General features: G+C 40.4%; 1 protein-coding gene across 2 annotated transcripts in view; it reads left to right on the top strand.

Annotated features, from left to right (window-relative positions):
* Gdpd1 (glycerophosphodiester phosphodiesterase domain containing 1) overlaps positions 1–10,490 on the top strand; it is a 52,631-nt gene that overhangs the window by 19,460 nt on the left and 22,681 nt on the right. For both annotated transcript variants that reach the window (XM_004643041.2, XM_023703150.1), the window contains exon 3: positions 7,566–7,701. In XM_004643041.2, the coding sequence (XP_004643098.1) occupies positions 7,566–7,701 (136 nt within the window). The remainder of the gene's footprint in view (positions 1–7,565; positions 7,702–10,490) is intronic.

Here is a 10,490-nt window from a genome sequence, read left to right as displayed (position 1 = left end):
TAATGTACTTTAGGACAGGGTTTATAGGGTCTACAGTGTCTCACTACATAGATCCAAGTGCTGAGATTACAGACTCGTGCCACCACACCCAGTCTCAATCGCCCTGTCAGCGCGAGTGGGGCTGGCACTGGCATGGCATGCTGGGGGCTCAAACCCGAAGCAGGCACTTTAGTCCTCTGAGCTATCTGTCCAGCCCTTATTTATTTATTTATTTATTTATTTATTTATTTATTTATTTTGAGATAGAGGCTCATAATATAGTGCAGGCTAGCCTTGAACTTGCTTATGTAACCCAGGCTGGCCTCAAACTCATGGCTATCCTCCTGCCTCAGCCTCCCAAGTGCTGGGATTATAGGCATGCACCACTAAGCCTGACTTGAGCATATTCATTATCGGGAATTTGTACCTGTACATGATATATATAATTTGATTCTTTTTTTCCCCTCCCACTCTCCTCCCCTCCTTTCAATTCCTCTTCTTTGCTGTAAATTGTGATGGGAGAATGTTGGCCTTGGAGCATTTGGTATCATATGCAATGGCCAGTGGGTAAACCAACCTGTTGATTCTATATTATTTGACTTTTTTTTTTAATTACTGATGACTAAATGGAACAGTACAATGGAAATAGTTGAGTGGACTTTTTCTCAGTGGTTAACATGCCCATTTTAAAGAGTAATACTTACCCATAAGAAGAATGGCGTCGAACTGTTTGCATGGTATTTAGTGTTGTATGCAGAAGCCCTTAGGAAAGCACTCATGATTCCACTTTGGAACTGGAGAAGAGGTCCCTATGACTATTAAAGGGCGGTTCTTACATACCTTACTTAAGAAGCGGAAAGTTTATTTGCTTAAATTGTTACTTGAAGATACTTAAAATTTCATTCAAATTTATTTATTATACAGCATTCTGGATATATTTATCAAATAGAAAAACCACCCTGAAAAAAAATTTAAATGCTTTTGATATCTAGTTGACCACAAGTTGAGCTCTGCAGTCAGGCTGACAGGCACTGTGCTGACCTGGTTGGGCGGCAGGGTGCAGTCTTGGCCAGAACGTGCTGCTACTTGAGTCTAACAGTTGGACAGCGTTATGGGTGGGGCTCCCAGAGTTAGGTGGATTGGGGATGGGTGGACCAATTGCTATGCTTGGTAAAAATGACTTGCTGGAGCTGGGCGTGGTGGTGCATGGCTGAGACAGAAGCTGAAGCAGGAGAATTTCCACAAGTTCAAGACCAGCCTGGGTTATATAGTGAATTTAAGAATAGCCTGAAGTTCATAGTGAGATCCTGCTTTAAATAAGACCAAAAATTTGCTTGAGATGTGCCTTTGTTCCTGGGCAGGGTGTAGGAGTGGGCTTTGAGTCCCACTATTGAGTTTTGACTGAATGTCTAGTGGTGGCATAGCTGTGTCTGCTCACTGTCAGGATTCTGGAGGGTTCTTTTCCTTTCCTGGGTGATGCCAGTCTGAACTGGACCTAGAGGCTGGCTCTCTAGGGACCAGCCAGGCAGCACTTCCCACCTCTTGTGGGAGTGACCAGCTCAGCTTTGCTGGTTCAAATGCATTTATGGCAACTTTGACTAAAATGTGCACACTGGCCCCTATGTGCTTCATCTCCTTGCATTGTTTTTGTCTGGCCTCAGTTTCCTCCTGCATTTCCAGTGAGGAGAGAAAGAGTGGGCTTCCTGGAAAGTTTCCTAGGAGAGAATCTGGGTGTCTGCTCCACTTTTTTTCTTGCTCTGTGGAGATTGTGGGTCCTCAGGTTTTCTTGCCATTTGACTCTCTTCCTCTGGCACCAAAGAGAAATGGGAGAGAAGTGAAGAAATGCTTTATTGTTTGGGTTGGGAGTGCTGCTGAAAAGAAGCAAGAACCTTTGGGGAAGGGAGCTGGGGGGGTATCATATTGTACTAGAGGTGGAGTTTACGTGAGTGGTTCAGTGTCCTGACTGGTACTGATTGGGGAAGGCTTGGAGCATGAAAATCAAAAGAGGAAGTTTCAGATTAACCAGGGGAAAGGAGACAGATGTTAGTCTAGGAGGGGCTTGTCCTTGGTCTGAGTTGACTCACCTACCATGGTGACCTAGCACACTTTTTTAGGGGCACAGACCCACAGGTTTAGGCTGTGGAAGGGAGACTATTTCTCTTGCCCTTTGAAGAGCAGATTTATGTGCATGTGATGCACGCTTATCTCCATGTGGTAGGGTTTTCTCCAAGGTGTTTCTGTCTATGAGCAGTTGGTAGTTGGCCTTTCTGTGGGTGGGGTGAAGCCCGGAGCCTCTTGCTCCACCATCTTGTTGGTGTCAGGCTGACCCAAATTATACCTCCAACAGCACAGGGTTCCAGTCCTCTGCAGTGCTTATTTACAGTTAGGTGTTTCTTTGTTATTATAGGCAACCTAATAACTGTGAAGTGGTAGCTCACTGTGGTTTTGGTTGCATTTCTCTGATGACTAGTGTTGCTCTTTTTTTTCATCTTTGCGTGTTTATTGGGCATTTGTACATCTCTTGTGGAAAAATGTTCACTCAAATCCTTTGTGTGTGTGTGTGTGTGTGTGTGTGTGTGTGTGTGTGTTACTAGGGACTGAACCTGTGGCCTTTGTGCTGTATATATCCCAGACCTCTTTTTAGTTTTGTTTTTTTTTTTTTTATTTTGAGACAAGATCTTGCTAAATTGCTCAGGCTGAGTTCAAGCTTGCAGTCCTTCAATTCCTTTGCTCATTTTTTCATAGGGTTGTTTTGCTGTTATTGGGTCTTTATATATTGTAAATAAAAATCCCTTTATGTGATTTACGTGACTGCAAGTATTTTTCTGCCATTCCAGGGGTTACTTTTTTAGTCTATTGATAGTATCTTGGGCATGGGGAATAGCTCAGCAGCACGGCACCTAGCTGGCAAGCATGAGGTCCTGAGTTTGATTTTTGGTACTAGGAGAGAAAAGGACAAACTTGATATTATCTTTTGATGCACAAAAGTTTTTTATTTTGATGAAGTACAGTTCATCTGTTTTTCTGTTTTCTCTTTCTTTTCTAGTTTTTTGGCCTGCACCGTCAGTATCATATCCAAGAAAATATTGCCAAATCTGATGTCAGAAAGTTTTTCTCCATTATTTTCCTCTCAGAGACCAATAATTTTAGCACTCACACCCATAATCCCAGCATTGGATCATGAATTAATTACAAACTTTAGAACCCCGCCCCACCATTGCATGAGGTTTTGGGGGGAACCCCTTATACAAACCATAACACCATTCCTCAGGTGATAGGCAATTAGGTTGTTTCCCAATTCTACAATCCAGAATTTAGGACCCTAAAGTAAATTGGTGGAAGAAATTTGTATCTAAGATCCCAGGATCTAGCTGTTACAAACTGCTGCTGTAAACATGGATGATTTTTTTTTTTTTTTTTTTTTTTTTTTAATCTGGGTTTGAACTCAAGCCCTTGCGCTTGTCAGAGAAGCTCTTACTCCACTGAGCCATCTCCCCAGCCCCTTGAACCATCTCCCCAGCCCCTGGATGAATGTATTTTTAAACTTTATTTATCTTGTGGTTCTGGGGATTGAACCTGGTGCTTCACATGTGCCAAGCAGGTACTCTGCCATTGAGGTAGCAGCCCCAGTGAATTCATTGTTAGGTTTGGTGTTGGGTAAAGATTTGGCCTTATTCCTTAAATGTGTCTATCCAGATTTCCCAGCATCATTGATTAAACTCTGTCTCCTTTCCCCATTGTGTGGTGCCAGCAGCCTTAATGAAATCACATGACCATATATAAAAGGGATGCTTTTTGAGTGTTCCATTCCACTTGTGTCTGTTTGTCCACATATGGCTGTGTTTATGCCGATATCACATTATTTTATATTATTTTATTTTTTTGGTAGAACTGGGGATCAAACTCAGGCCCTTGCGTTTGCCAGGGAAGTGCTTATGCCACTGAGCCATCTCCCCAGCCCCTCACATTGCTTTAATTACTGTACTTAAGAGTAAGTTTTGAAGCTGGCAAGTGTAAATCCTCCAGCTTTTCTTTTTCAGGATCATTTTGATTTTTTTTTTTTTTTTTTTTTTTTTTTTGCGGAACCGGGGATTAAACTCGGGCCCTTGTGCTTGCCAGGCAAGTGCTTATTCTACTGAGCTATCTCCCCAGCCCCTCAAGATCATTTTGAAACATGCTTCTAGCAGTTGATGTATTACAGTATCAGTGGTGAGACCTGTAATATTTTGCATAAGCTCAGGAGTAAAAATGTAATTTCAATAATTAAAAATGTTTAGTAAGTAATATACTAAAAATCTAGATCATTTGTCAAAATACCAAGAACTTTCTACAATCCAGAATTTAGGACCCTAAAGTAAATTGGTGGAAGGAATTTGGATCTAAGATCCCAGAAAGGAATTTTGAAATTGTTGTCATAATTGTGTCCATAATTCAAGAGTAGATAAAACTGCAAATAAAAGAATTATGGCAAAGCAAGGGCCAGAGAGATAGCTCAGTGTCTTAAGTACCTACTTGGCAAGTGCAAAGTCCTGAATTCGATCCCCAGTACCAAAGAAAGAAAGAAAGAAAGAAAGAAAGAAAGAAAGAAAGAAAGAAAGAAAGAAAGAAAGAATTATATATAGCAAGGCAAGTTGAACCAAGCAGCAGTTCTTTTTTTTTTTTTTTTAATGTATTTGGTATAGGGCCTCACTATGCAGCTTGGACTCCTAGTGATCCCCCTGTTTTCAGCCTCCCTAGTGCTAGGATTACATATGTGTACCACCATGCCTGGTCTCAGTGGCTGGCTCCATGACGGGGGGTGTAGAAGGGGGAGGGGGACGCAGCATGTGATGCAGGGGATCAAACCCTGGTCCTTGTGCTTGCCTAAGCAAGCGCTTAGACCACTGATCTATCTTGCCAGCCCTGCATCAGCTCTTTTTTTAAAAAAGGGCCCTGCATTTTTTTTTTTTTAAAGGGGCTATCTTGGGCTGGCGAGATAGCTCAGCTGGACTAAGCACCTGCTTAGGCAAGTGCACAGACTATGCCGGACCCACTGCCGGGGCGCACTGAGTCAGCCACTGAGGCTGGGCATGGTGGCACAGACCTGTAATCCCAGCACTGGGGAGGCTGAAAACAGGAGGTTCACTACGAGTCAAGCTGCGTAGTGGGACCCTGTACCAAATACATAAAAAAGGAGCGGGGCTATCTTGAAGACTTAAGAACTCATTAAGGTGACCTTGATGGGTGTTGAAGAAATTACATGTAAAATTTTTTGGTTTTTTGAGATAGGGTCTAACATTGTATTTCAGGTTGGCCCTAAACTCACTATGTAGCCCAGACTGGGCTTGAACGCAGGGTGATTCTTCTGCCACAGCCTCCCCAGTGTTGGGATGACAGGTGTATGCTATCATGCCCAGCTTATGTGTAAAATTGCCTAAATAAAAATTTGTCAACTTTAGAAAAAAAGGCTATTTTGACTACTTGGAGTTCTTTGGGATTCCATATGAAATTTAAGATGGATTTTTTTTTTCTCTTTCTGCAAAAAACACCATGGGGATTTGTTATGCTTGCCATGACACTGTAGCTCACTTTGGGTAGTAGTTGTATTTTAAGTACAATTATATATATCTGTATAGCTTTAATTAATTTTCCAAGCATTTTATTGCTTGTGATGCTATTATAAATGAAATTATTTTCCTAGTTTGTTGATGAATAGAAACAAAACTAAGCTTTGTATCTTGATTTTGTGTCTAGCAAATTGCTGAATTTATTAATTTTATTCTAATTTTTTTCATGGAATCTGCAACAGTGTTTTTGTTTGTTTACTTGTTTGTTTTTCTTTCTTTGCTATACTGGGGATCATACCCAGAGTGTTATATATGTTAAGCAAGAGTTCTACTAATGAGCTACACCCTCAGGTTAATTTTTGGTGTACAAGACTGTGTCAAACTAGGCACCGTGACTCATGCTTGAAGCCCAGCACTCTGGGAAGCTGAGCTAAGTAGGTTGTAAATCTGAGTTTTACCTGAGAAGTTCTGTTTTGTACCCTGAGCAGTTTTGCAGCATAGACCACATGTCAAAATGAGTGAATGAATGGGGATATGGCTCAATATAAAGGCCGTAGGTTCAACTTCCCATAGGGAGAAACAAAACAAAGCAAGCCTCATGCCACCTGTGAATGGCCCTAAGCTCACTATATAGTGAGTTTTACTATCAGTGTGTGAGATGATTTTACTTTTCCCTTTCAATTTGATGTGTTATTTTTTTCTAATTTCTAGAGCTTTAACTTATATGTAGAATCACAAGACAAAAGCAGTATTGCATCCTTGTTTTAAATTTCTCTTCTGTTTTTGAGATGTGGTCATGCTGTGGTACCGAGACTGCTCTTGAGCTTATAGTCCTCCTGCTTCAACCTCTGAGCAGCTGGAATCACATGCATATGCTGTCAAACCCAGCCATCTGTCCACTGTCTGTCCATCGTTCGTCCGTCCGTCTGTCTGTCTCTGTGTCCCTTTTGGAGACAGGTTCTCACTATGTAGCCCATTATGGCCTCACATTTGAGATCCTCCTATCTCAGCCTCCTGAGTGCTGAGATCGTAGGTGTGTTTTACCATGTTCTGTTCTTGCTGTATCTCTTAATCCTTTCATCCTATAGGTGTGGAAATGTGCGACCTAAGAGAGAAACTTACTTGCCATAAGTTACACAAATTCATGCATAGCAGCATATCATGAGCTAGTGGGTAAATCTCTTAACTTGTGGCCATGTATTCTTTTGGGTTCTCACGTTTGAAGATAAGGTTAAGGAAAGGAGGCAGTGTGATTCACTAAGAGGCTGTGTGCTATTCTAATATCATATGGAGTGTTTTCTCATCAGTACGTTGATGGATGATGTTGAGGGGATATTGCAGTATCATAGGAAATTTGGGATTTGCAACTTGTCTTAGTTACTCTTCTCTCGTTTCTAGGACAAATACCTGGCACTCAAAATGAAGGAAGGAAAGGTTTATTAAGCTCGCAGTTACTGGAGGATTTGTAGTTTAAAACAGGCTGAAGGGGCTGGGGAGATGGCTCAGTGGAATAAGCGCTTCCCTGGCAAGTGCAAGGGTCTGAGTTCAACCCCTGGTTCTGAAGGAAAAACAACAACAACAGAAAAAAAAAAAAAAAAAAAAAAAAAAAAAAAAAAAAAAAACCAGCCTGAATTGCATAGCAAGACCTTGAAGGCTCATTTGCTCTGGAGAGAGGGCCAGTGCCTCTGTCCTCCCCAAACATCTCCTCTCTGTCCAAGGCAGACGCCACTGCCCCATACTACAGGGTCTGGAGGAGAGGTTGGGGTGCCATTAAGTCCAGGATGACCTACTCTACACCTCAGAGAGGCCACAGGCCTGGGGAAGCATGAGCTGCCAGTTAAACTGTTGGTGCCTGTTTGACCCTGCTCCTTGAGCCCTGCCCTGGTCCTCTGGCTCTGCTGCTCGAGCTGTGTCTGCCCCATGACTTACGTGAGGCTTTGTGGGGACAACTGGACACAACTCTGAATTATTACATCTGATGTATCTGGCTTTAATTTTATCTAACTTTCAAAACATCATTTTTTCCCTTTATTTCTTCAGTGCAGTTACAATTGGAACTGACATGCTAGAATTGGACTGCCATATCACAAAAGATGAACAAGTTGTAGTGTCACATGATGAGAATTTAAAAAGATCAACTGGGATCAACGTAAATGTCTCTGATCTCAAGTATTGTGTAAGTAAAAAATATATATAGTAGATATGAGTTGCTAAGAGTGTTTAAGACAGTGAATGCCAGATATTGCTCCAGTAACAAACTTTTGAAAATATTAGTGTATAAACAATAAATGTATGTAAGTGCTTTCAAATAATGTTTGAAAACTGTCTGACTTCCAGTGAAGATTTTGTACTTTACAAATACACCTTAGACCGGGCATGGTGGTGCATACCTGTAATTCCAGTACTTAGGAAGTTGAGGCAGGAGGATTGCTGTGAGTTTGAGCCCAGCCTGAACTATATGAATGAGTTCAATGCCAGCCTGCACTATCTAGTGAGACCCTATCTCAAAACAAAACACAAAAAACCCCACAAATATACCTATGGAGACTTGCTTTTTTCATTCATTTATTTATTTATTTATTTATTTATTTAATAGGGGATAAACTCAGGACCTTGTACTTGCCAGGCAGGTGCTTATGCCACTGAGCTATCTCCCTAGCCCTATTAACATTTTAATGAAATTACAAGTCCTTAACATAAAACCATTAGAATTCAACTTGTTTAGTTTATGATTTAAATAAATATGGGAATTAAGTTTAGCCTTCACATAAAATAAGTACCATTTTAAAATCACACTTATATGTGTGTGTGTGTGTGTGTGTGTATATATATATATATATATATATATATATATATACCCCTATTAAATACTATTAAATGGGAGGAAAAATAATGCGTGTATTTTATCATGTAAAGCAAACTCGTTCATAGGATGATTATAGATACATATCTCCAATGTTTTTAATAAAAATTTTGTGTTATATATTATGTTAAAACTTTTTAAATTTTTTTGAAATTTTTTAGATAAAGTATCACTGTACAATTCAGGCTGTCCTTATAATCACCATTAACCTAAGTTGGCTTGAAACTCACAGCAATCCTCCTGCCTCTAAGCCTCCTAGCTGCTGTATGCCACCCCACCTGGCTTTATTTTTAACACTTCAACATTATAGTGTGATATTTTTCCATGCTTTGTAGTTTTTATTTTGTGGCTGTAGGAATTGAACCCAGGCCTGTGCGTGCTAAGTTCTACCACTGAGCTTCATCCCCAACCCTATTAAATTGTATTTTGAGACAGGATCTCACTGAGTTGCCCAGGCTGCCTCAAACTTGTGATCCTCCTGCCTCAGCCTCTTAAACAGCTAAGATTACAAATGTGTGTTACCGCACACAGCCCATGCTTTTTAAAAAGTAGGCTTTATTTTTTGGTGAAATTTCGAGTTCACAGAAAAATGAATTGAAAAAATATAGTGTTCCCACACCCCTACCTACTAATGCTTAATAGGCACCCCCCACTGTGGTCACCCACATTAGAGTGGCACGTTTGTTACAAAGGGACCTGTATATAAACATGATTACCATTGCCAGCCTGGAGTTCACCCTAGAGCTCACTTTTGGTGTGTGACATTCCAGGGTTTAGACACATTGTCAAGGACTATACCCACAGGTATGCTGTCACACACAATACCAGTAACCTGCAAACCTTCTGCCGTATACCCCACCCTGACAACCAATGAGCTTTTGGTCTCTATAGTTTTTCTTTTTCCAGAATGTCATAAAGTAGGAAACAAGTAGCCTTTAGCATTTCAGATCCCATGCTTAGTTTTCATAAATATTTCAAATGACTGCAATTATTATATGAAGTAAATCTATATTGCTTTTAATCAGTCCTGTCTTGCTGAACTAATATTAAGTTCTGTATTTACAAGTATAGTTGACATTTTAATGAACATTTTTATGGGCAAGGATAAAACTATATTTAGATGGGTGATGTCATACACCTTAAATATATATGATTTTATTTACCAGTTATACTTAGAAAACCAAGGACAGCCAGGTAAGGAGGTGCAACCTATAATCCCAGCATTATAAGAGGCTGAGGTAGGACAGTCATAAGCAATCACAAATTCAAGCCAAATCTGGACAGTTCAATAGTTTAGCAAGACCATGTTTCAAAAATAGAGGAAAGAGGGGCTGGTGAGATGGCTCAGTGGTCTAAAGCACCTACTTAGAACAAGCTTAGCAAAGCACGGGGACCGCAGTTCAATCCCCCAGCACCACATGCCAGCCAGCCCCACCCCCTGGTGGGCTGAGATGGCCACACACACACACACACACACAAATAAATAAATAAATTAAATTAAATTTAAGGGATCGGGGAGATGTCTCAGTAGAATAAGCGCTTCCCTGGCAAGCATAAGGAACTGAGTTCAATCCCCCATTCCACAAAAAAAAAAAAAAAATAGAGGAGAGGTCTGGGGATATAGCCTGGTGCACAGGCCCTGGGTCCCCAGTACAAACAAACAAATAAATAAATGTAAATATATTTATTAAAGTTACTTACATAAAAATTTCTCTATATTTATGATTATTTCTGTAAATATACTCCTAAAAGGGAAATCATTGGGTAAAAGTAGAAATATTATTATCTTACATGTATTACAAGGTGTGATTGAAAAATATTGTGATGTTTAAATTTAAAGAAATTATTGCAGCCAGATGTAGTGGCATAAGTCTGTAATCCTAGCACTCATCAGGCTGAGACATAAGGATGGCTGAGGGTTTGAGGGTGGCCTGGGCTACATCAATGAGTTTAAGGTCAGCCTCAAAAAGAAAAGAAACAAGTTACAGCTGGGCAGGGCACTGACACCTGTAATCCCAACACTCTAGGAGGCTGAGATGGGAAGATCACTTAAAGACCAGCCTGAACTATATAGTAAGACTCTGTCTCAAAAAATAATAATA

This window comes from Octodon degus, unplaced genomic scaffold, assembly GCF_000260255.1.
Source record: "Octodon degus isolate 3935 unplaced genomic scaffold, OctDeg1.0 scaffold00164, whole genome shotgun sequence".
Classification (NCBI taxonomy): Eukaryota; Metazoa; Chordata; class Mammalia; order Rodentia; family Octodontidae; genus Octodon; species Octodon degus.
Note: the sequence above shows the minus strand (reverse complement) of the source record. Positions and strands in the feature narration are given on the sequence as shown.